This window comes from Lithobates pipiens, unplaced genomic scaffold (genome assembly GCF_037356315.1).
Source record: "Lithobates pipiens isolate NorthernLeopardFrog02 unplaced genomic scaffold, aLitPip1_a1.2 Scaffold_22, whole genome shotgun sequence".
Lineage (NCBI taxonomy): Eukaryota > Metazoa > Chordata > Amphibia > Anura > Ranidae > Lithobates > Lithobates pipiens.
In genome coordinates, this window is record NW_027507784.1 from 12,328,642 (window position 1) to 12,350,343 (window position 21,702).

At 47.8% G+C, this 21,702-nt stretch overlaps 1 protein-coding gene across 2 annotated transcripts in view; it reads right to left on the minus strand.

Annotated features, from left to right (window-relative positions):
• Positions 1-21,702, minus strand: part of LOC144000385 (uncharacterized) — a 62,004-nt gene that overhangs the window by 38,222 nt on the left and 2,080 nt on the right. Inside the window, exons 2-4 of one of the 2 annotated variants that reach the window (XM_077494194.1) lie at positions 14,286-14,409; positions 10,262-10,335; positions 4,074-5,080 (exon numbers count right to left, since the gene is read on the minus strand). In XM_077494194.1, coding sequence (XP_077350320.1) covers positions 4,530-5,080; positions 10,262-10,335; positions 14,286-14,409 — 749 coding nt within the window. In that variant the 3' untranslated portion in view covers positions 4,074-4,529. Of the gene's footprint in view, positions 1-4,073; positions 5,081-10,261; positions 10,336-14,285; positions 14,410-21,702 lie in introns of those variants that run through there. The other variant, XM_077494192.1, reaches the window with a different exon arrangement.

Below are 21,702 nucleotides of genomic sequence, written 5' to 3' on the forward strand. Positions count from 1 at the left end.
TTGGCAATAGCTGTCAATATCTAACCCCTTAATGACGAGCATATGCATATTTGCAGCCTCACGGAAGTGCCTCTTCTTCCATGGGGTCGCATATATGCACTATTGTGTTTGAGCTGAGAGCACACTGCACATGTCTCGTATTAATGATTGGGGAATTGGGAGGCCCAGTTCCCCATTATGCCCCGTACACATGAGCGGACTTTGACATCAAAGGTCTGATGGAACGATTCCGGCGGACTATTCGTTCGTGTGTGGGCTGCAGCGGACTTTTGATTTGAAAAAATCCGACAGACTTTAGAAATGGAACATGTTTCAAATTTTTCTGCCCGAACTCTGCCAGATCCAGTTCCTACCGAAAAATCCGCTCATCTGTATGCTAGTCCGACAGACAAACAGCGACACGAGGGCAGCTAAAGGCTACTGGCTTCGAACTTCCTTATTCTAGTCCGGTCGCACGTCATCACGTTCAAATCCGTCAGACTTTAGTGTGATTGTGTGTGGCCAAGTTCATTCATTCGCAAAGTCCGTCAGAACTCCGTCGAAAGTCCATCGGAAAGACCGTCGGACCTAGTCCGTTGAAAAGTCTGCTCGTGTGTACGCGGCATTAGATGTTTGCATTTTGTTACTTTCCAAATTCGTTTTTTAACGGATTTCGACAAAGTTGTTCATTCGGAAATATTCGGATTAAGGAAAACCCCTTTTTCCGAATATTTGAAAATTCGAAAATTCATAAATTCGAAAAATCTGAAAACTCAAAAATTTGAAAATGTGAAATAATAACTAATAATAACTTAACTATTAATAACTATTAAATGATAGGTATTGGAATTTCCTTTCAGACTTGGCTGTTAGTGAACGTAACAAACACAAATTTATCCATCCTTATATAAGTTACGAATTATCCAAAATAATGAATGCTGTATCTAAACAAATGGAACATAACTAATTAATAATAATAAATAAAAATAATAATAATAATAATAAAAACTTTTTTTATTATTATTATTTATTATTAACTAGTTCAGTTTCATTTGTTTAGATGCTCCATTTGTTATTTCAGATAATTCGTAACTTTGGATGAATTTGTATTCGTTACGTTCACCAACGGCCAAATTTGTAAGGAATTTCCAATACCTATCATTTAATAGTTATTATTAGTTAGTTAGTTATTATTTTGGATTTTTGGATTTTTTCCTTCTTTTTTTCAAATTTACGAATTTCTGAATTTACAAATTTCTGAATTTTTAAATTTCTGAAGTTACAAATTGCGATCATAAAGAATGATCACAACGAACACAACTTTGTTGTCGGAGAGTCAGATCTTATGTAAGGGCATTAAAGTTAGGGTAATGGCTAGGGTCAAAGATCATGTTCAAATTCAAAGGTCAGTGCCTTTTAGGTAAGATTTAAAAAAAAAAAAATGCTTTTTTTAATTTTGTATCAGTGTCCGGGCATTTTAGGTAGGATAAAAAAAAAATACAAAAAGTGCACTATTGTTTCTGGGCTCTACTATGGATATAACAAATAACATACACATATTTGTATCGATGAGATTTTCAGGAGCAGGAGAATTTATTTAGGGGTTTTCTTTGGTTGTAGGTTAGGATAGCAAGAAATATACACAGCAGAGTTTATTTTTTCTTTAAAAAATTTTTTTTTTTTACAGGTTTGTAATATATAAAAAAGGAATTATTGAGTAGGTGAAAAAAGATATACAAATATAAATAAGAAAAGAAAATAAAGCTGCTGGCAATAACACAACAGAACAAATTGTGTGAAAACATATAAAGCCTAAATTACTGCGCTATATGTGCAAAAAATGGTGAAGACAGATTAAATGTCAAACAACAGTCCATAACGTCTTTCCATATTAGGATAAATGGTAAATGCAACGTATGGAAACAAAGCCTTTAAGAACGTGTCCAAGAGGAAATCAATGACCATTCACCCCGAGTGCACCTTCACCGTAATTGAGTAAGATGTGCGCTTACGAGAACCCCAGACTCCGCATTATAAGAGTCTAGATGAGCATGGAATCACAAATCATGGCAAATCCACCCATTTGAAAGAGGTGAAGATACTGTCATGGCCAGGGCAGGACTTACCATTGGGCTTGACTGGGCTCAAGCCCATGGGCCCCCGCCCATTAGGGGGCCCCGCAGAGATACATAGCCAAGTGCACTCGGCTTGGCTCCGCTCACAGTCCCGCCCTATGATGGATTTAACACAGGGACTGGGCGTGACTGTGAGCTGAGCCGAGTACTCTCGGCTACTCTAGGGACTGCGAGAGGACCTGAGAGCCGCCGAGAGGACCCAAGAGCCGCCAAGATACACAGGACTCTGTATCTCGGCGGTGCCATTTTTAAACTTCAAGACTGCAATGACAAGGCTGCAAATTACACTGGGGCAAGGCTACACTGACAAGGCTGCAGATGGACACTGACAAGGCTGCAGATGGACACTGATAAGGCTGCAGATGGACACTGACAAGGCTGCAGATGGACACTGATAAGGCTGCAGATGGACACTGATAAGGCTGCATTGATGGGCATTTAAATGTAAGTTTTTTTCCCTTAAACTTCCCTCCTAAAAGTTTTTTTTCCTTAAAATTCCCTCCTAAACTTGCAGTGCCTGTTATACACCGGCACGTGTTGTACGCCGATAAATACGGTAATGTATAGAAGGTAGGGCCCGAAAGTGACTCAAGCCCAGGGGCCCCCACCACCCTAAGTCCTGCCCTGGTCATGGCGGACCTTGCTGGTTCCTAATCGCTCTCATGGATGTCCCATAAAGAAGAGAAGAGTATTCACATAGTGTAAAACCATATCATGATTTATTAAGAATAAGCATTGCTAAAAACGTACACAGATCCAGTAAAAAATCTAGCAATAGATACAAAGATTCCCGGGTCAGGATCCACTGGCGTAGAGATCAAACTAACATGGTTTTGACAGACATAGACTCCGCCCTACATGTTTCGCCTGACCAATTACGTCACTTCTGGCGAAACATGTAGGGCAGAGTCTATGTTTGTCAACACCACGCTAGTTTGATCTCTGCACCAGTGGATCCTGACCCGGGAATCTTTAATTGACTGTAAATATAAAGTATACAATTTATTCTATAATTTGTCCTTTTTAAAATGACACTAAAATTATGGCTGGTACAAAATATAAGTTATTTACAAATTACATAATTACATAAAAGCAGTTTTTTTTTTGTTTTTTTGTTCTTGTTCAACAAAAAAAGAAGGAAAACAATTGAATACAGACAAAAAAAAAAGTTTGAATATGAATGGTTAGAAAAATAGAAATAGAATCAGCAGGAAAATATCAGTTAAGGGGAGAAGGTGAAGAACATAATTAGGGCTGGTTAAGGTAAACCAAGGAGATAATAAGGACTTAAAGCGGGAGTCCGCCATTTTTTTTTTTTTTTTTTTTTAAAAGCCAGCAGCTACAAATACTGCAGCTGCTGACTTTTAAAATAATGACACTTACCTGCCCAGCACGCCCGCGATGTCGGCACCCGAAGCCGATCTCTCGATCGTCTCTCGGGTGCTGCCGCCGCCATCTTGGGTATGGGAATCAGGAAGTGGAGCCTTGCGGCTTCATTTCCCGGTTCCCTACTGCGCATGCGCGAGTCGCGCTGCGCAATAAGGATGGTCCCCGCTGTCTCTGGGATCCGCGTGTTTCCCAGCAGACAGCGGGGGACATTCGGAAAGGGGTGTAGATTCTGCGGAAAGGGGCGTAGATTCTGCGGAAAGGGGCGTAGATTCTGCGGATATCTATGCCGGAAGTGGGTGAAGATACCTGTACTGTACAGGTACCTGCACCCCCCTCCCCCCTGAAAGGTGCCAATTATGGCGCCGGAGGGTGGGAGGGTTCCAATGAGCGGAAGCTCCACTTTAGGGTGGAGCTCCGCTTTAAATAAGAACAAAATATATATATATTAACTTTTCTATTTTGACAGTTTGAAATTGCCAGTAAGTGTGAGGTGGTAATTTTTTAAGGCCTAGCCAATGCACCTGCACTTTTATTTTGCTTTGCATATGTATTCATTTATTTTCTTCACTCCACATGTCACCCTGCACTTATTTATTTGTTGACTTTTTTTTACTCTAGATGGAGAATATGGGTCTTCGGGCCTACCCTGTAAGTCTAGGGGTAGGATGTGTGGGCATTAGGTTTCTTCTGTCCCTTTCTTATGGGGTCTCCCTTCAGGAGAGCCCCTCACCTAGTACTTCTTGGTCAGCTTCGGCTTACCATGGGCAGAGGGGTCCACTGGGCTTTTTGGCTAGAAGCACCCGAGTGTGCATTACCCCTCTCAGGAGCCTTGTTTCCCCAGGGGGCAGGAAGGGGTCTTACTCCTTCAGGAGGTGAACCAAAGACACACCGTAAGTGCATTTTGTGTGTGTGTTCACATGCATTTTTTTTTTAATGTTTAGTTCTAGAGCACCCACATTGGGCTTTAATACTTTAGTGTTATTGAATACTGGAATGGCCGGCATTGTCCAATCTTCTCATGACTTCCTAGAACAACCGAGCTCTCCTTTTTTTTTGATTTGGAATCTTTATAGATTGAAGGTTTGCAGGATTGGGCCTGCCTATGTAATTGCTGGGCCTCGCCTGCCTATGTAATTTCTGGGCCTCAAACTCTTCCTCCAGTTTCCTAATTTCCTCTTCCACCTTCCTTTTATCCTCCTGGAAAATTTGCTCGTATTTTTCTTTCTGCTGTTTCAGCTTTTCCTTTAGGAGGCTCTGTTCCTTGAGAGCCTTTATCTCTTTACGCTGGAACTGAATTTTCAGATCGTTGTGGTGAATATATCGAAGCACAAATGTCTTCCGCTCCGTCATCTCCTCCTCTGGGTTCCGTGGCTGGCTCACCTGGAACTCCACATCTTTAATAACTTCATAGAGGAACCTCAGGACTTCCTGGTGTTTTGATGCTGACTTTCTGTGGTCTTCAAGGGTGTAATTTTCCAAGGCAAATATCCTCTCCACCCCCAGGTTTTTAAATTTCCTGGTCACGTCTGTAGTCTTTTCACTGGATTTATTAGTCAGAACAACGATTGGGTACACCCCTGAATAAAACAAGAACTGATCATTTTCATATTTCTTTCGGTTGTTATTAATTTCAAGAATAAAACTGAAATTAATTTTGTAGGGGGCTTGGTAACAAAATATTTTGCCCTGTGTGTCAAATATGCTACGTACACCTGTAGCACACCCTGTAAGGAGTCGCCGGTGAATTTTGTCCTATTTATACCCTTAGCCCTTGTACACACGGTCGGAGGATCCGTCGGAATGTGTCCTATCGGACGGTGTCGTCGGATAATCCGACTGTGTGTGGTCTGCATCGGACTGATTCCGTCGGAATATCCGTCGGACCCAATTTTCCAACTTGTTGGAAATATTTTCCGACCAACTGGTTCGATCGGACATACTCCGATCATGTGTAGAGAATTTTGATCGGACCAAGTGCCACGCATGCTCAGATCAAATTCCTACATCAAAGCTATTGGCTACTAGCCCGAACGTAGTCCCATCGTAACGAAATTACGTCACCATGTTCTGAATGATCAGATTTTTCGACAACTTAGTCCGACCGTGTGTATGCAACAGTTTCGGACAAGATCCGACGGACAAAATCCAACGGATTTGGTTGGCAGAACGTCCGACCGTGTGTACAGGGGCTTAGAGCTCACACATCCAGGGACACTTCATTCTCTGCACTCTTTCACTGGCTTCAAAGAACAGTCTAGGTGTTTCTTTTTTAGGGTTTTTATTGGGAACTATGAACTTGGGTAGAGGTAGGGAGCATTGGATACCCCACTGGACTACACACTGAACAACATGAGGACTTCTAAACTTTTGGTTGCACTGCACAAAATTGAATGTCCCACGGGATCTGTATGCTGCTGGTGACCTGTACTCCATCCAGAGTTTAAAAGCTGCACACAGTCACGATTCTACAGCTCTGGGGTCATCTACTCACATAGCCAAGGGATTATAAATTGCCTCCTGACAATATCCACTAGGCTCTTCCTAGTGAGGGAGATGCAGACCCACACCACCATAGGACAGCTACGCTCTTTCCCACCAACCTTCTCTTGGCTTTCCATGAGCTTCTCCAAACCTGACCTGATCCCTAGACACAGATCTACACCCAACCCCACATCTAATGCTGCGTACACATGGCCGGACTTTGCATCGGGCAAAACTCAGTCTGCATTTCCGGCGGAAAAATTTAGAACAGGCTCTATATCTAAGTTTGTCGGAAATGCAGACAGATGGGGCATACATACATGGCCTGAATATCCAATGAAAAGCTCCCATCAGACTTTTTCCATTGGAAATTCCGGCCCTGTGTCCGTGGATTAAGTCTAGCTGGGACCTCCGTGGCTTTCTTCTGTGAGCTTCTCTTGACCTGACCTGATCCCTGGACACAGATCTACACCCAACCCCACATCTAATGCTGCATACACATGGCCAGACTTTGCATCGGGCAAAACTCCGTTGGCATTTCCGGCGGAAAAATTTAGAACACGCTCTATATCTAAGTTTGTCAGAAATGCAGACAGATGGGGCATACACACGGTCGGAATATCCAATGAAAAGCTCCCATCAGACTTTTTTCATCGGAAATTCCGGCCCTGTGTCCGTGGAATAAGTCTAGCTGGGACCTCTGTGTCTTCATCGGGATTTCCTCTAGAATCATTCACCAGGGGCAGAGCCGCTGCACAGGGGGGTCTCTTCCAGCAAGACTGGACCCAGTACCACTACACATTGCTGCTCATGAGTCTATTTATGGGCTCCCTCACCACATACTGGGCTACTACTGGCTTGAGTCTCATAATTATTCAGACTGCATGCCCCTTCCTTCCTCCCACTATGTTCTTACAATCCTCTGGAAGACAGAGGGAAGTAGCCTGTGAAATGCTGGCACTAATCAACCCCTGGTCTACTGACTACAGGGAAGCCAAAGTAAATTTTCCTAGCAGCCTACTCTGCTTTAGGAGGGTGCTACACATCCTCCTTTTAGTTAATATTTTATGTTAAAAATTCTTCAACTTATGGATCATTCTAATGTATCATGAGAGGTATTTCAGGGGTTCCTCAGGGGTAAGAAGGGGTAGGAAGGTTGAGGAAGGCTGTTTTATTACCTTGCATTATGTTTAACTGATTTACACCAATAATAATTAAAATAACTATATTGGCATGCTAGCGTTATATAATATACATTATTTACTGGTACAGAGGTTTCTAGGTATATAGATGACTGTTGAGGTATTCATATTTGAGTATAATGGTTATCTGGGGGTTTCTACAGAATACTTCTGAACTTCTCTCATCGAACTCCTACAAAGTGATGTTAATTGTCAACTAATTTTGAATCGGACAGTTAAAGAGAACAACTGGCGTATTATTTACCATATAGAGTGGGTCATGTTGGAGGGTTTGGGTTCCTCAATGGACAAAATGACCAGACCCCAAGCCACCTTACTGAAATATGTGATTGATGGGGCTTCTAACTGGAGTTACGGAACAAGTCCACATAATTAGTATGACTTAATTAAGACTTCAGAGCAAACTGCTTATCATCGGGTCCATCTTGCTGCATTCAATAGGGCCCATTGACCACACAATATGCCTATATCTAACCCATCATTGCCCAACAAAAAATGTTTTTTTTTCCTGGTGCGTTTTTTTTTTTTTTTTTTGGACCTGCCTGTTCTTGGCATTATTTTGGGCATCAGATCTAGTTTCTTAGATATGGTTGAAGCTATATTATTTTTTAGTCCGTTTTTGGAAAAGATCTTGGTCGTAAACTTTTTCTACTGTTTTTGTGTTTTTACATATAAGTTAGAAAATGTATTGAGAGTGTTCACGTACTTCCAACAATAATTTTTGCAACGAAAACATGGGTTCTAACTTGTAAGTTACTGTATGAACTCTATGATAGTTATAATGAGGAGGTGTAAGTGTGTTACCACTCATATTGTTCCATTTTTTATTTTATTTTTTGCCGATTGAGCACCATAGAGGTTATGGCTACTTGATGACTGTATATCTCAAACCAGCGTGCTGAAAATTACATAAACCCAAAACCTAAAACATAATCGCACACTCCTCAGCGCTTCAGGAAGAACAAAGTGTACCAACATAGCGTGATATTGCTTGAAACTCTTTATTACAAAACCACCCACAAAATAAATATGCGTACCAAAGAGATAAATATAACAATCGCTCAAAAAGATATTGTGTACTGTGCCTTTTTCCGTGTCCAGTATGTCCAAGGGGCAGCGGACGTCCGCTATATAACCACCGGTTTACTTCCTGGTGCCTTGGTTGTCTGGAGCTCGGAGTCTGGAACGCACACGTCACTTTCCGGTATGCATTACGCCTTGACGCGTTTCGTCACTTGCGACGCCCTCAGACGAAGTTGATCTTTTTGAGCGATTGTTATATTTATCTCTTTGGTACGCATATTTATTTTGTGGGGGGTTTTATAATAAAGAGTTTCAAGCAATATCACGCTATGTTGGTACACTTTGTTCTTTTTATATGAGATATACCGGACCCCCATATTAATCACAGAGACATCTAGCGGCCAAGGAGGAGTTGGTTTTGATAGTGTGAAGGCTCTAATTTTCAGTGAGTTGGTGAGTGTACCCCCAGAAGGGGTTTTTCGTTTTGGAACACAAGAGGTGGATCGTGAGGTGGAAGCTGCTTTGTATCTCTTCTTTTTCACAAATAGATCTGTATCCAATCACCACCTTTACTTGATGACTGTGCTGCCTGAATCGTCTCAACATATTTTGCTATATTTATTTCCAGATTTTTAATAGGAGACCAGCGTGAAGAGTGGTATATGGCATTTATACTGTATCTCAAAAACTAGAGCCGATAGGGAAAAATTGGTGCCATTTTTTTTTTAGAATCAGTGAGACAAATATAACCAGGAACAGTTCTAACATTCGAGGCAACAAAATGTGTGTTGGTCTGTGCATAGAAATGCTCATAGATATGTGTGAGCACGGACACGCCGTGACATACAGTAGGTGTTGCCGATATTGTGTTTCCAGCGCGATGGGATCACGCTGGATATCACCGCTGCGAGCTGTGCTTCTCATGCTCACCGCCCCCCAGCGCATCCATAGGAATTTATTGGGGGCAGCGTGTGGGAGGAGCGACATAGCTCGGCGCTGGCTCCCACGACGGGGCTCGCGGGTGTCAATCTCGCCCAACAGCGGTGAGATTGACAGAATATCGGCGGAAGCTACTGTATGTTGGTGCCAAATGGACTATTTAAACTGGGCCAGTACTCAGGATCGGTGCTGGCTTGTCTACAGCGCTCCCATGCTAACCTGCAACCTTTTACTCTGCATCTGTCTTCAGTTATTGACCCTGCTTTCCTTGACTACTCCTGAACTCAACCCCCCGGCTTGTCCCTGACCTTGCTTCTGTCTGTGCCAACTTACGGCTACTCTGCTGGGTTGTTAGTGACCTGGCCTGCACCGTGACTTCACTCCTGCTTACGCATCTATACCTGATCTGCCTGCCTGTGTATGACCCGGGTCATCTGACCATGTCTATGTTCATCAGAGCTGAGCAGAAATATTAATTTATATAGTGAGTGTCAGGAAGGGCATGCCGGCAGACAAGATGGCTCCCTCAGGCAGATTCCTGGTCATAGCTATTCACATGCACATAGAAAATGTGCCCGAGCTCGTGCTCACCTGCAAGTGCATTCACGCACAAGTATGGACGCCAATGGGCATAGGAATGCTCATAGATATGTGTGAGCACGTACACGCCGTGACAGAAGTTGATGCCAAATGGACTATTTAACCATTTACGGACCACTGCATGTACATTTACTGCGGCAGGGCCGTCTGGGTGCGCAAAATCACGTATCTGTACATGGGGGGCGCGCCGCTCCTGCAGTTATTGGACAAGGAAGGAGCCAATCAGCAGGTCCAGTATCATGCGATGGCTGCCACAACCCGCCAATCGTTCACAGGAGAGAAGGAGCAGTGGTATGCCGATGTAAACAAAGCACACCGCTGCTCTGTCAGGAAAGAAAAGCGAGAGATAATGTTTCAGCTAAGCTGAATCACAATCTCTCTTTTCCTCCAGTGAATCCACTCTTCTTTTTAGTGTCCACCTGTGTTAAAAGTGGAGTCCCCTTAGTTCTCCTATATAGAGGATTGTTTTTCGCCATCACTGCCCTAGACGTTAGTTATTATATGATGTATTACCTGTCAGATCTCTGGCTGTGACAATCAGCTCCAACAACTCATCCTCATCTTCTGCGCATATTCCTTTCTTCGCACTGCACATAAAGAGTAGTATGGAATACGGTGACCATTAAATGTTGTATGACTGCAAGCATGAATAAAAATAACACAACATACCTACAATACATGTATATGTAACTCATTGGTAGACTCAGTTATCATCTATGGCACACACAGGGGCAGGCTCATCCCTTTGTGTACAAGGACCTTCTGTGGTTTAGGAGTCCATGTACACTAGATATGGGCCAGATGGTTACCAAGTCCCCCTGCCACTGTCACATAGGCTTGGGCACGGCTCACTTCTATCTAGCTGCTAATTCAACAACTACTAAACAATTATTTTTGTTGGTTCAAGAGGTGCAGCTGCTGACTTTTAATATTAGGACACTTACCGTATTTTCCGGCGTATAAGACGACCTTTTACATGTAAAAAAATTGGCCAAAAAGCAGGGGTCGTCTTATACGCCGGGTCAGCCCCTCGAATGGCTGCTTGGTGTTCGGTAATACTGTATGTAGCTTTGGCTACATACAATATATACCGCTGAGCCAATCCTGGTGAGCGATGTATTGAAATGAATACAGAGCCTGCTAGGATTGGAGTTACGACCTCTGCCAATCCGAGCAGGCTACTCTGTAGCCTGCTCGGATTGGCTTGGAGAGTCAGAGAGGCGTGGGCCGATGATGTTACAGCCGGCTTTGTATTCATGAATTGAATACATCGCTCGCCGTGATTGACTCCAGCAAATGCAGGAAGAAATATGAAGCCTCGGAAGCCTCGAAAGCCGGGTCGTCTTATACGGTAAGTACAGTTTTAAAAGCGTTTTTGTCCTGTAAGATTAGAGGGTCGTCTTGTATGCCGGGTCGCCTTATACACTGGCAAATACGGTACCTGTCCAGGAAGCCTGCAATGTCAGAACCCCAGCCGTTCTTTATATCGGCTGTCGGGTGCCGCCACTGCCATCTCCATTAAGGGAAACCGGCACTGAAGTCTTTCAGCTTCACAGATGGTTCCCTATTGTGCACGTGCGAAACACGCTGCGCTTTCTAACTGGCCCAGCGGTGGAGGAAGGAGGAGGGGGCCGAACTTCAGAGGGTTGGTACCATGGCACCGTCTCCCAGAACTGGGGACAGGAACCTGTCAAAAGTAGGTTCCCCCCCCCTCCCTCAAAGGTGCCAAATGTGTGGGGTAGAAGGCAAATAATTTTTTGGTGGAACTCCGTTTTCAGTAGTTAAATGGGGGAGTTGTCAAAATTTGTTCTTGCATGGGCCCCTTGGCAATTGTGTCTGTCTCAGTTGGGTATAAGGTGGGTGTAATCCAGATTTCAATGTATTTCAGAGCCTTGCCTACCCATATGATGGAGTCATTTTTCCAGACTAAGGCTAATGCATGAGAGGTGAGAGACAAGTTCAAGGCCTCTGATTTTTTATAATTAATTTTGAAGTTGGAAACATATCCGTAGTGTGCAAATGCTTGTATCAAATTTGGTATAGAAATATGAGGCTGTGTGAGGAAAAGCAACAAATCGCCTGCAAATGCTACATATTTATATGGTCTATCTCCTATTTGAAACCCATGAATAGACAAATCATTAGTAACAGTACGGATGAAACGTCAAATAAACAATAGTGAAAGGGGGCAGCCCTGACGTGTCCCGTGGTTTTGTATATTCACTGAGTTCTGTTAATTCTCAAATTTACTTTAGGATTGTGGTAAAGGGTAGATATCCACATAAGTATATATGATTTTAGACCTATATGTTGGCATGTGTGTCAGGTCAAGGTCACCTTGAGGCGATGTGACAGATGCACACCGTAGGGATCAGGAGTGCACCGCAAGGTTGTGAACCCTACGGCTGACTGCTGCGGACGGGAGTCAGGGTGATAAGGAAGGCAGGGCTGCCGGAACACCAAGACGGATCCCACCGGGGTTAGAGCATAAGATTCCCTGGGGCGCGGAGTCTAAGAGCCAGCAGGTGTTCACCAGAGCCTCTAGTGGTGAGGATGGACTTGGCTGCAACTGGCTCCAGGTCGCGACCCCCATGGTCCCTCAGCTCACACCCACAGTAGGCAACATGAGGATAGAGATAGTGAGGGATAAAGCCAAGGTCAGGGGACACAAGCAGACAGGGATAGTCAGGGACACGCCAAAAGGTCAGGATCACAGGCAAACAGGGATAGTCAGGGACACGCCAAAGTCGGTAACAGAACAACAGAAGAGCACACGGCAGGTAACAGGAAGCCAAACACACAAAGGTTGATCAGCAGGGTTGGCCTGCAGTGCACAGGTTAATATAGAGTTCTCTGATAGGAGCTAGGGTGGAGCCATGCCAGAGGATGGATTACAAAAGCAGTCAGGTGAGGGTCGGCTGGTCTCTAGAGATGAACACATGGAGACAGGTAAGCAGACAAACTCTATTGCATAACCATGACAATGTGGCTGTTAGAAGGTCCCAAGAAACACGGTTGAAAGCTTTTTTGGCATCTGTGGACAACAAAAGGCCTTCATTTGTGCCCTATGTATGAGGTTCAAGGCTTTGGTGACATTATCCCTCGCCTCCCTTACTGGCATGAAACCAACTTGCTCTGGTCCAATCGACTTATGTAGCAAGGGTCGTAGGCGCAGAGCCAAGATTTTTTTTTACAACAATTTAAGATCAAGATTGAGTAATGAGATTCGTTTGGCTTTGGTTAAACTGTCACATAAGCCATTAAAAAGTTCTCAGGAATTTCCTGCGGGTCACGTAAGTGGTTCAAAGCTTTCAAAAGATGTGGGGTTGAATAATTAGCAAATGTTTTATAATAATGAGCCATGAAACCATCAGGACCAGGGCTTTTCCTGTGTTTAAGCATCTTGATGTTGCAATTAGCTTATCTTCTTCAATCGGTTTCTCTTGGTGCTCTATATCAAGTATCTGGAGTTTGGGCATTCCCCTATCCATCAGGTAGTCCAGTAGAATCTTGATCCTTGTAAGTCAGCTGGTTTATGAGGTCTCGGTAAGTTGTAAAGGTCTGAATAATCTGGATGAAATACCTTAGCAATTTTATCAGTAGAGTGGATCGGGATTCCCCTTTTCGTTTTCTTTCCTGATTTTTGACAAGAGTGAAGAGTGGTACATGGCATCTATGCTGTATCTCAAAAAAATAGAGCTTATAGGGAAAAAATGGTGCCATCTTTGGAGTCAGTGGGTCAAATATAACCAGGAACAGCTTGCCGTATGAATTCATGTGCATTTAGATGGCTTTGGTGTCTGTGCCAATAGTCTCCCTATCTGCATTGCAAAAGTTGACGCAATTATTCCTACTGTCTACACCGCGTATATACTGTAGATTCCCGGCATAATTATTTCATTGGGATCAGAGAGATTCTTCCCCTCTGCCCCAAATGTAATGGAGATGTAGGGGACCTAATCCATATGCTGTGGAGATATCCAAAACGAACCAAAAATTAGAAAGATGGTACTGCTACTATAGCCTCAATTTTAGATATTATTACGTGAAAAGCTGACATATCAGCACCGAAACTCCACATAGAAATGTATGAAAGTTTGGCAATGTTGGTTAGATGCTCCGGGATTGGCTCCTGGTCAAATAATTCTCCATATAATTTTGCAAAGCCAATATTTCCTCTCCCTTAAAAAGATACGCCTAGAGGATAAATTGCACACGGAATCTGGGTAGTTGGTTGGGGGGGGGGATTTGTTTCTGAAATGAGCAGCTCCTTAAAACTGGTTCCAAAATGTAGAAGGTTTTTTACCTTAATGCATTCTCTGCACACCTCCTGCATGCAGCCCCCCGCCATACTTACCAGATCTCCATCCAGCCGTGTGCATGGGAGCAGAGGCTTTACTAGTAAAAGTTGTGACAGGGTCTCTTTAAATTCTATATTTTTTATCAGCTTGGAAGAATAGATGTTACTTAAATCAGAAACAACTCCTGACCTGATTGGTCACTTTCAAATACCTTACCCTTTTTTTTTATGTCTCACCTGTATAAGAATATCGGGACTATGAAGTCTGATACTTTCACCAAATTTTCAGCTTCCACAATTCTGTTTGCAAGTCCAAATCCTTCATTCCACTCCACCGGGGTGTCCAGGGGAAGAAGATTCCCTACAAGATGGAGAGACATACTGGATTACCACCAAAAGTCTGAGATTATCTCCTTATACCTCTATTTCAAACACTAGATAATAATATGTATGTTTAAAAGAAGGTCAAGGCTTGCGGGTTGTAAATAAACTACCCCCCCTCCCCCCCACCTCTTTAGCTCTCCCCAAGTCTAAGCCCTTGTACACACGGTCGGAGATTCTGACGGAATGTGTTCGATAGGACCGGTTTGTCGGATAATCCGACTGTGTGTGGTCTCCATCAGACCGTTTCCGCCAGAGTATCCGACGGACCAAGTTTTCCAACTTGTCGGTAAAATTTTCCAACAACATGATCCAATCGGACCTTGTCCGATCATGTGTAGAGAATTCTGATCGGACAAAGTGCCACGCATGCTCAGATCAAATTCCTAGACCAAAGCTATTGGCTACTAGCCTGAACGTAGTCCCGTCATAACGAAATAACGTCACCCCGTTCTGAATGATCGGATTTTCCGAAAACTTTAGCCGACCGTGTGTATGCAACAGTTTCTGACAAAATCCGACGGATTTGGTTGTCGGAATGTGCGACCCGTGTGTACAAGGGCTAACATTCACTTCTATTTACTCCTTCAAGATCTTTGTTGTCCTTCTCACTGGAAGCCACACAGCTGTCCCTCTAGAGCAAGGGTCTCCAAACTTTTCACTTCGAGGGTCACATAGTATATTTTACACATACTCGCGGGCCGAAAAAAAAACATTTATAAATAAACCTGCAGCAGTGGAATAGAATACAGTTTGCACCTGTGTCCTCTGCCCATACCTAAAAGCCATAGCCTCATGCCTTACATCTGTCTTTCCTTTAGAGTCTCCCCATTAGCTTTCCTCTGCAAATTGATGTCTCCATCATAGCCACCCCACAAACTTGTGTCCCCATCACCTATCAGAGTCTCTCCACAAATTTGTGTCCCCATCAGAATCACCCCGCACATTTGTGACCCCATCAGAGCCCCCCCTCCCCACACACATTTGTTTCACCCTCAGAGCCATCACCCTCCCCTACAACTCAGTCACCATCACAGCTATCGACACCCCCCCCCCCCCCCCCCGTCGCAGCTATGGCCCCATCACTCTTCACAACTGTGGCCCCATCACTCTTCACAACTGTGGCCCCATCACTCTTCACAACTGTGTCCCCATCACTCTTCACAACTGTGTCCCCACCCCCCTTCATAACTCTGTCCCCATCACAGCCACCGGCCCCCTTCACAACTCTGTCCCCACCCCCATTCATAACTCTGTCCCTATCACAGCCACCGGCCCCCTTCACAACTGTGTCCCCATCCCCCTTCATAACTCTGTCCCCATCACAGCCACCGGCCCCCTTCACAACTGTGTCCCCATCCCCCTTCATAACACTGTCCCTATCACAGCCACCGGCCTCCTTCACAACTGTGTCCCCACCCCCCTTCATAACTCTGTCCCCATCACAGCCACCAGCCCCCTACACAACTGTGTCCCCACCCCCACTTCATAACTCTGTCCCCATCACAGCCACCGGCCTCCTTCACAACTGTGTCCCCACCCCCCTTCATAACTCTGTCCCCATCACAGCCACCAGCCCCCTTCACAACTGTGTCCCCACCCCCACTTCATAACTCTGTCCCCATCATAGCCACCGGCCCCCTTCACAACTGTGTCCCCACCCCCACTTCATAACTCTGTCCCCATCACAGCCACCGGCCCCCTTCACAACTGTGTCCCCATCCCCCTTCATAACTCTGTCCCCATCACAGCCACCGGCCCCCTTCACAACTGTGTCCCCATCCCCCTTCATAACTCTGTCCCCATCACAGCCACCGGCCCCCTTCACAACTGTGTCCCCATCCCCCTTCATAACTCTGTCCCCATCACAGCCACCGGCCCCCTTCACAACTGTGTCCCCACCCCCCTTCATAACTCTGTCCCCATCACAGCCACCGACCCCCTTCACAACTGTGTCCCCACCCCCCTTCATAACTCTGTCCCCATCACAGCCACCGGCTCCCTTCACAACTGTGTCCCCACCCCCCTTCATAACTCTGTCCCCATCACAGCCACCGGCCCCCTTCACAACTGTGTCCCCACCCCCTTCATAACTCTGTTCCAATCACAGCCACCGGCCCCCTTCACAACTGTGTCCCCATCCCCCTTCATAACTCTGTCCCCATCACAGCCACCGACCCCTTCACAACTGTGTCCCCACCCCCTTCATAACTCTGTCCCCATCACAGCCACCGGCCCCCTTCACAACTGTGTCCCCACCCCCACTTCATAACTCTGTCCCCATCATAGCTACCGGCCCCCTTCACAACTGTGTCCCCACCCCCCTCCATAACGCTGTCCCCATCACAGCCACCGGCCCTCTTCACAACTGTGTCCCCACCCCCTTTCATAACTCTGTCCCCATCACAGCCACCGGCCCCCTTCACAACTGTGTCCCCACCCCCCGTCATAACTCTGTCCCTATCACAGCCACCGACCCCCTTCACAACTGTGTCCCCACCCCCTTCATAACTCTATCCCCATCACAGCCACCGGCCCCCTTCACAACTGTGTCCCCACCCCCCTTCATAACTCTGTCCCCATCATAGCCACCAGCCCCCTTCACAACTTTGTCCCCATCCCCCTTCATAACTCTGTCCCCATCATAGCCACCGGCCCCCTTCACAACTGTGTCCACACCCCCCTTCATAACTCTGTCCCCATCACAGCCACCGGCCCCCTTCACAACTGTGTCCCCACCCCCTTCATAACTCTGTTCCAATCACAGCCACCGGCCCCCTTCACAACTGTGTCCCCACCCCCACTTCATAACTCTGTCCCCATCATAGCTACTGGCCCCCTTCACAACTGTGTCCCCACCCCCCTCCATAACGCTGTTCCCATCACAGCCACCGGCCCTCTTCACAACTGTGTCCCCACCCCCTTTCATAACTCTGTCCCCATCACAGCCACCGGCCCCCTTCACAACTGTGTCCCCACCCCCCTTCATAACTCTGTCCCCATCACAGCCACCGACCCCCTTCACAACTGTGTCCCCACCCCCCTTCCTAACTCTGTCCCTATCACAGCCACCGGCCCCCTTCACAACTGTGTCCCCATCCCCCTTCATAACCCTGTCCCCATCACAGCCACCGGCCCCCTTCACAACTGTGTCCCCACCCCCCGTCATAACTCTGTTCCTATCACAGCCACCGGCCCCCTTCACAACTGTGTCCCCACCCCCCTTCATAACTCTGTCCCCATCACAGCCACCGCCCCCTTTCACAACTGTGTCCCCACCCCCTTCATAACTCTGTCCCCATCACAGCCACCGGCCCCCTTCACAACTGTGTCCCCACCCCCCTTCATAACTCTGTCCCCATCACAGCCACCGGCCCCCTTCACAACTGTGTCCCCACCCCCCTTCATAACTCTGTCCCCATCACAGCCACCGGCCCCCTTCACAACTGTGTCCCCATCCCCCTTCATAACTCTGTCCCCATCACAGCCACCGGCCCCCCTTCACAACTGTGTCCCCACCCCCATCGTAACTCTGTCCCCATCACAGCCACCGGCCCCCTTCACAACTGTGTCCCCACCCCCCTTCATAACTCTGTCCCCATCATAGCCACCAGCCCCCTTCACAACTTTGTCCCCATCCCCCTTCATAACTCTGTCCCCATCATAGCCACCGGCCCCCTTCACAATTGTGTCCACACCCCCCTTCATAACTCTGTCCCCATCACAGCCACTGGCCCCCTTCACAATTGTGTCCTCACCCCCTTCATAACTCTGTTCCAATCACAGCCACCGGCCCCCTTCACAACTGTGTCCCCATCCCCCTTCATAACTCTGTCTCCATCACAGCCACCGACCCCCTTCACAACTGTGTCCCCACCCCTCTTCATAACTCTGTCCCCATCACAGCCACCGGCCCCCTTCACAACTGTGTCCCCACCCCCACTTCATAACTCTGTCCCCATCATAGCCACCGGCCCCCTTCACAACTGTGTCCCCACCCCCCTCCATAACGCTGTCCCTATCACAGCCACCGGCCCCCTTCACAACTGTGTCCCCACCCCCTTTCATAACTCTGTCCCCATCACAGCCACCGGCCCCCTTCACAACTGTGTCCCCACCCCCTTCATAACTCTGTCCCCATCATAGCCACCGGCCCCCTTCACAACTGTGTCCCCACCCCCCTCCATAACACTGTCCCCATCACAGCCACCGGCCCCCTTCACAACTGTGTCCCCACCCCCCTTCATAACTCTGTCCCCATCACAGCCACCGACCCCCTTCACAACTGTGTCCCCACCCCCTTCATAACTCTGTCCCCATCACAGCCACCGGCCCCCTTCACAACTGTGTCCCCACCCCCCTTCATAACTCTGTCCCTATCACAGCCACCGGCCCCCTTCACAACTGTGTCCCCATCCCCCTTCATAACTGTGTCCCCATCACAGCCACTGGCCCCCTTCACAACTGTGTCCCCATCCCCCTTCATAACTCTGTCCCCATCACAGCCACCGGCCCCCTTCACAACTGTGTCCCCACCCCCACTTCATAACTCTGTCCCCATCATAGCCACCGGCCCCCTTCACAACTGTGTCCCTACCCCCCTTCATAACTCTGTCCCCATCACAGCCACCGGCCCCCTTCACAACTGTGTCCCCATCCCCCTTCATAACTCTGTCCCCATCACAGCCACCGACCCCCTTCACAACTGTGTCCCCACCCCTCTTCATAACTCTGTCCCCATCACAGCCACCGGCCCCCTTCACAACTGTGTCCCCACCCCCACTTCATAACTCTGTCCCCATCATAGCCACCGGCCCCCTTCACAACTGTGTCCCCACCCCCCTCCATAACGCTGTCCCCATCACAGCCACCGGCCCCCTTCACAACTGTGTCCCCACCCCCTTTCATAACTCTGTCCCCATCACAGCCACCGGCCCCCTTCACAACTGTGTCCCCACCCCCTTCATAACTCTGTCCCCATCATAGCCACCGGCCCCCTTCACAACTGTGTCCCCACCCCCCTCCATAACACTGTCCCCATCACAGCCACCGGCCCCCTTCACAACTGTGTCCCCACCCCCCTTCATAACTCTGTCCCCATCACAGCCACCGACCCCCTTCACAACTGTGTCCCCACCCCCTTCATAACTCTGTCCCCATCACAGCCACCGGCCCCCTTCACAACTGTGTCCCCACCCCCCTTCATAACTCTGTCCCTATCACAGCCACCGGCCCCCTTCACAACTGTGTCCCCATCCCCCTTCATAACTCTGTCCCCATCACAGCCACCGGCCCCCTTCACAACTGTGTCCCCACCCCCACTTCATAACTCTGTCCCCATCATAGCCACCGGCCCCCTTCACAACTGTGTCCCCACCCCCCTTCATAACTCTGTCCCCATCACAGCCACCGGCCCCCTTCACAACTGTGTCCCCACCCCCCTTCATAACTCTGTCCCCATCACAGCCACCGGCCCCCTTCACAACTGTGTCCCTATCCCCCTTCATAACTCTGTCCCCATCACAGCCACCGACCCCCTTCACAACTGTGTCCCCACCCCCACTTCATAACTCTGTCCCTATCATAGCCACCGGCCCCCTTCACAACTCTGTCCCCATCATAGCCACCGGCCCCCTTCACAACTGTGTCCCCACCCCCCTTCATAACTCTGTCCCCATCACAGCCACCGGCCCCCTTCACAACTGTGTCCCCACCCCCCTTCATAACTCTGTCCCTATCACAGCCTCCGTCCCCCTTCACAACTGTGTCCCCATCCCCCTTCATAACTCTGTCCCCATCACAGCCACCAGCCCCCTTCACAACTGTGTCCCCACCCCCTTCATAACTCTGTCCCCATCACAGCCACCGGCCCCCTTCACAACTGTGTCCCCACCCCCCTTCATAACTCTGTCCCCATCACAGCCACCGGCCCACTTCACAACTGTGTCCCCACCCCCATTCATAACTCTGTCCCCATCACAGCCACCGGCCCACTTCACAACTGTGTCCCTACCCACCTTCATAACTCTGTCCCCATCACAGCCACCGGCCCCCTTCACAACTGTGTCCCCACCCCCCTTCATAACTCTGTCCCCATCACAGCCACCGGCCCCCTTCACAACGGTGTCCCCACCCCCTTCATAACTCTGTCCCCATCACAGCCACCAGCCCCCTTCACAACTGTGTCCCCACCCCCCTTCATAACTCTGTCCCCATAACAGCCACCGGCCCCCTTCACAATGGTGTCCCCACCCCCATTCATAACTCTGTCCCCATCACAGCCACCAGCCCCCTTCACAAGTGTGTCCCCACCCCCCTTCATAACTCTGTCCCCATCACAGCCACCAGCCCCCTTCACAACTGTGTCCCCATCCCCCTTCATAACTCTGTCCCCATAACAGCCACCAGCCCTCTCCCCCTTAACTGTTCCCCCAACAGAGCCATCACCCCTCGACACACGACGGTATCCACATCAGACGCAATCCCCTCCCATCCCCACATTTGTTTCCTACCCAACACAGTCTCTCTGCTGTACAGTGTGCAGACCTTCTGCACCTCCTAGATCCTGCCCCAATTTATGCAAATATACAGCTTAAGGACACCAATGGTAACAGCGAGACGGGAGAATGTAGGTGCAGCCTATCCTAGCAAGTAACACATTGTGGAGGCTCCGGGAGTGGTTGTGGGGCCTGCGCTGCATATTCCCGGGTGGAGTATGCATTTCGGGTTTTACAACCCGGTAGAGAGACTGTCCCTTCAGTAAGTGTGAGGACTCCAGCTGCGGGTCAGTAAAAACGTCCTAGCAGGCTGGATGTGGCCCGCGGGCCGTAGTTTGGAGACCCCTGCTCTAGAAGCTTCTTGGCTTGGTTCTACTATTCAAGGACACCTCAGTCTCAGGTTATTTCTATGGAAAGAACATCCATCACTGAGACGAAATGTTGAGAAATGAATGGAGACTTCATTTCCTGTTCACTATTCCTGTTCTTTCATACAGCACATCGTTTCACCCACCTTATTGGCACATCTATTTCTTTTAATTACACTGCTTTATCTCTGGTGATGGAGATGAATTTCACACCTGGTTGTCACCTAAGAAATGTCTTGAGACAAGTTTATAAACCAGTGATTTAATATAAACATCCTCATACAGATATCGGCTAGTGTCGGGGTTCAATGCCTCTCCCAGTCGCCAGGGGGAGGCTCCCCTTGGTTACTTGAGCTGTCTCGGGGGCACAGGCGTTCGGGTAAGACCCTGTAAGCCCTTGTACACACG